We start from the raw sequence: 5,162 nt of genomic DNA, 5'->3' as shown, positions 1-5,162 counted from the left end.
GCGTGACCGAGAGAGGAAGCGGGGAATCGCGCAGGCACGGTCTTCTCCTACCGAACGTCATACGTTGCATCATCTGCGGTCCCTCCAACTGCGGTAAGACGAACGTTCTGGTGAATCTGCTGGAACAATCACACGGTCTTCGTTTCGAGAACGTATACGTGTACTCGAAATCTCTGCAACAACCGAAGTATCGATACCTCGAACGATTGTTCGAGCCTATGGACGAGATCAGCTATCGCGCGTTTTCCGACAATCGCGACGTCGTTCCGCCCGACGAGGCGCTTTCCGACTCGGTCTTCGTCTTCGATGACGTGGCCTGCAACAAGCAGGACAGGATGAGGGAGTACTTTTCTATGGGTCGACATTCGAATATCGATTGCTTTTATTTCTGTCAGACGTATGCTAAAATACCGAAACATCTCGTGCGCGATAACGCAAATCTGTTGATCCTGTTCAGGCAGGACGGCACCAATTTGCGACACGTGTACGGCGATCACGTGAACATCGATATGTCGTACGACGAGTTTCGCGCCTTCTGTCGCGAGTATTGGCGACGCACCTACGGTTTTGCCGTGATAGACAAGGACAGCGCGTTGCGAGGCGGACGGTACAGAGGGGGTTCCACGACTTCGCCGTGCTGTAGAGCCGATCAGTGCGCTTCGCCGAACGACGCGAGTATGAGCGCGATCGCGGGAGAGAGGACCGCGCGAGAGATAGCCAAAACGCGCGCCTCGATTCGCAGGAAGTACGCCGCTCTCAGGGCCGGAAAGATGGAGAGCGAGATCGCTCTGGAAAAGAGATACGAGCCTATCCTTAAACCTCTAAAACGGCTCGCCGATGATGTGGAACGTAGGGGTAAATGGCCGGACAGGGTTGGCGACGACGACGGCGACAACGGTGGCAGCTTTACGCTCGCGAAAAAAATGAAAACGACGAAGAGAGCGAAGAAGGATAGCGAGAACGGCGACAACGACTACGACGACGATGCTTGTGTCGACTTTGAGCGCAAATACGAGGAAGACGACGACGACGTATTCACGCCAATCAGGACAATGACGACAGCGAAAAAAAGAGAGTCGCGTCCAGCACGGTTGAGTTCGGCTTCCGCGACGACGACTATGACTAGCTCCACGCTGATCCACGCCGATTCGGTCCGGTTTTTACCCAGAGAACGTGAGATCGTATCGGAGACGACGACTCCACCTCCCGCGCTAGAGACATCCTTCAGGGAGTCTTTCAGTACGGCGGAAGGTCGCGACGCTCTGGATAGCCAACTAGGACCGTTAGGGCGGGAGTACGTGGGCGCTTTTCTGAGCGGTGACAGAAAAAAGGAGAATGACCACGTCTACGGAGTGTATCTCGGCGAGAACGGCACGATGCTGGGTAACAAGCGATTTGACGTGGTCGCGGATGATTCCGTGATCATCGACGGTGTACGATACAAGGGCACGCGCGGTCTGTACGAGTTGATCTTCATGCGAACTCCCGACGCTAGCACTTATACGGACAGGGACAAACGAACGTACAGGAGTATACTTTTCGCTACCAGCGCTCACAAACGCGATCGGAGCGCCGGCAGGCCTATCATGGGTAACAAGAGATACAAGTACAGAAATATAATAGCGCCGCTGGTACTCCCGTCTCACAAAGTTGGGACTACAAAGGGTGCCGGACTACCGTCGTCCATGCGACTGACCGACAATGCGATCGATTACGTTCACTGGGACGATCCCAACAAGCTGGTCGATCGACTTCGACTGCTAGACGCTTCTCGTCGGGCCGGTAACGACGCTCACGACAACGAAATTCTGTTGATAATCGAGGAACTTCGCGAAACCGGTTTCGTCATAAATTGATCGGTCGCGTCGTTCGCAACGGCAGTACGAATCGCGCGCTCTCCATCGCCTCCCCCGCGCGCGATGTCCGTGAACAAATTCGGCATGTCTCTGACAAATCAGAGCAACGGTGACGGAATCGACGGTGCGTTCACGGTGAGATTACGCTCCTCGATCGAATCCCTGCGTAATTACGCGCAACAACGCGCTCTTTATGAGCGAGGATTCCTACGATGCGAGGGAGCGCAAGATACGGCGAGTAGCCGCGCCGGATATCAACACCGACGCGACGAACAGGAGTTACGTCGAGGACGCGATCGGACGATCGAAGAGAAGCGCGACCGAAGAATTGAAAGGCGAGATAGCGGCGGTGAGGAATGACGCGTTCCTCTCGAATCGAAACTCTTACGACGCAAGGGATCGCAAGATACGGCGGGTAGCCGCGCCGGAGATCGGCACCGACGCGACGAACAAGAACTACGTAGAGGGCGCGATCGGGCGGCTCAAGAGCGTCGTGATTGAAGAGATCAAGAAGAACGACGCGATCGAAGAATTGAGAGACGGAATCACGATGTTGAAGAACGACGCGCTCCGCTTGAATCAGGGCTCTTACCACGTGAGGGAGCGCAAGATACGAGGGGTAGCCGCGCCGGAGGTCGGCACCGACGCGACGCGACGAACAAGAGCTACGTAGAGGGCGCGATCGGACGGCTCAAGAGCGTCGTGATCGAAGAATTGAGAGGTGGAATCGCGACGCTGAAGAACGAGGATCCGTTTAAACGAGGATTCCTACGACCCGTCGGAGCGCAAAATACGACGCGTAGCCGCGCCGGAGGTCGGCACCAACGCGACGAACAGGAGTTACGTAGAGGGCGCGATCGAACGGCTCAAGAGCGCCGTGACTGAAGAGATCGAGAAGAAGAAGAACACCGTCAATCAACAATTTCTTGTCGAATTACAATCGTCGCAGACACAGAACGATCGGAATGCGTACGGCGGACGTGACACCGTCGTCGAAAGATTGCTGCGCACGGTGTACATACAGTCGCGCGAAGATCGCCGCGCCGGCGAGATTTCGAGTCGACGATCCGGTGCGCGTGAGCAAATTCAAAACGATCTTCGAAAAGGGATACACACCCAATTGGACAACCGAGATCTTTCACAAAGCTAAAGTACAAAGCACCAATCCCGTTACGTATCTGCTGAAAGACATTCGCGGAGAAGCGATAGACGGAGGATTCTACGAACACGAGTTGCTACGCGTCTCCAATCCCGACGTCTATCTCGTGGAAAAGGTCCTGCGTACGCGCGGCAATCAAGTGTACGTGAAGTGGTTAGGAATAAACAGTTCGCACAATTCGTGGATAGATAAGGCGTCTGTATTGTAACAGAAATAATTAGACATTTGTAGACACGCACAACGTGTACTTTGTTATTAATAAAAGTATACACATTCATTGGTTTTTTCCTACGTGTTGATTTTACGATGAAACAATTTTAGGAAGCGTATGAAATTGTTTCTTTTCTTTTTACAACGGTATTCCGTAATGTCCCCACGGAAGCGTTTCCTCGCTGTTCAACGTCACGTATTGCTTGTCGTCGTCCGGACTGAGTGCTAGTTTTTTCTCCGACACGGTGTAAACCTTGTGCAACTTCGAGCGTATGCACGACTGGCGCGTCTTCAGCTCGCGCGCGTTCCGCAGGCACGCAACGTAATCCTCGAACGTGATCCTCTTCGCGACTACGTTTCTCTTGATGCCCTTTATTTTCTTGGTATCGTCGCGTCCGAGTACCTTGTAAGTGTACAGGGTGTATCAAGACGATACAGAGCGGTACGGCGGGTTGCCCATTCGAGCAGGCGCGCATGGTCGTTCACAATTGCGTTGACTTCGGTGCATCACCTATAATCACTCGCATATCTTTTTCACAATAAAATGAACTTTTTAGCGCCCGAAGTTGCAATACAATTGTGACGGATTTCCGTAGCAGTAACGTTAAAACAGAAGTCGAGATGACAATACAGGTTATGAAATAAATTTTATTAAGAAAACGAAAGACATCTTCTCTCTTACGAAAAAAGCTCGTACCATAGACCATCATAATCATTATATATTATAATTTTATTACTTAAATTATTTTTTGCACACAATGTTTATGCACAGGACAAAAGTCAGCAATTAGCATATGTGTGCAAATTTAAATTATAAGTCGGCTAATAAATTTCATTCAATGTAAGTTTAAATAATGGCAGAAATTACCATTAACAAATCTTACAATATTCATTTTGTTTAATTAATAAATAATTTATCATTAAATTGATAATCAATTTAATATATCAATACTAATGAGCATTATATAATTCTTTATATAAATGATGCTGCTGCATCTTAAAAATCTTAATCTTAATCTCATAAACAAGAGGTTTATTAGTATAAAATATACATTTTAAATATGATGCTAATGAATAGTTTATATAAGGCAAATTATCATAATATTTAATGAATACTTTTCAGTAATAAATTTCTTGTAGATTTATATGAGATTCAGTAGCATTATTTACATAAAGATGCTTATTAGCATCAGTATATTGAATTAATTATTAATGTTAATGATGAAATATTAATATTCTGAAATAAATGTTGTTAGACATAAGATCCGCTGATAATCGTTTTTATCGTTATAAATAACGATGGAAACGGTTATTAGCGGATCTTGTGCCTAATAACATTTATTTCAGATTATTTATATATATATATATTAGGGTGATTCAAAAAAACCTTCTTTTTGTATTTTTCGCGATACACCCCAAAATATCAAAGCTTACCTAAAAAAAGAATTTTCCTCAAAAGGGGAGCAAAATCGAACAAGTTTTAGAGGTCGCTACCAGCGATTTTCAATATTTTCGATTAAAAAATCGGTTTTTTTTTCAAATATTCAAAATTGCATAACTTTTCGAGTTTTAATGATAGAGGCATGAAATTTTCAGAGAATCTTCGTCAATTTATGTAGTTTATGAATATTGAGTTAAAAAATTTATTTTCGGAAACAATTTTTTTACGTTTCTTTTGTTTATAATAAAAAAATAATTGTCTATAACTAATAAGCGCCAGCGATCTGGGATTTGGTTTTGATTTTAAATTACATCTGGGTAATCCAAAAACACATTTCAATAATCAAATGCTTGAACATCGGTGAATTTGTTGCTAAAAATTTGTTTAAACAACAAATTCAAAAAACCACGTTACCCGTAATGTAGAAATAATGCATGTTATAATCTTTATTTAGGTGTCTGTATTGCATTCCAACTTTTGTTGTTAAATTTAAGTT

The 5,162-nt window shown here is 46.0% G+C and overlaps 1 protein-coding gene across 1 annotated transcript; it reads left to right on the top strand.

Moving 5' to 3' along the window:
- The first annotated feature begins 2,821 nt into the window (after positions 1–2,821).
- Positions 2,822–3,223, top strand: LOC139784000 (uncharacterized). The gene has a single exon (XM_071723176.1). The coding sequence runs from the start codon at positions 2,822–2,824 to the stop codon at positions 3,221–3,223; it is 402 nt and encodes a 133-aa protein (XP_071579277.1).
- The last annotated feature ends 1,939 nt before the right edge of the window (positions 3,224–5,162 follow it).

The sequence above is a fragment of the Temnothorax nylanderi genome, unplaced genomic scaffold (genome assembly GCF_030848795.1).
Source record: "Temnothorax nylanderi isolate EJ_2023f unplaced genomic scaffold, tnyl_v1.0 TNYL_tig0569_pilon, whole genome shotgun sequence".
Taxonomy (NCBI): domain Eukaryota; kingdom Metazoa; phylum Arthropoda; class Insecta; order Hymenoptera; family Formicidae; genus Temnothorax; species Temnothorax nylanderi.
This window is presented reverse-complemented; position numbering and strand designations above follow the sequence as displayed.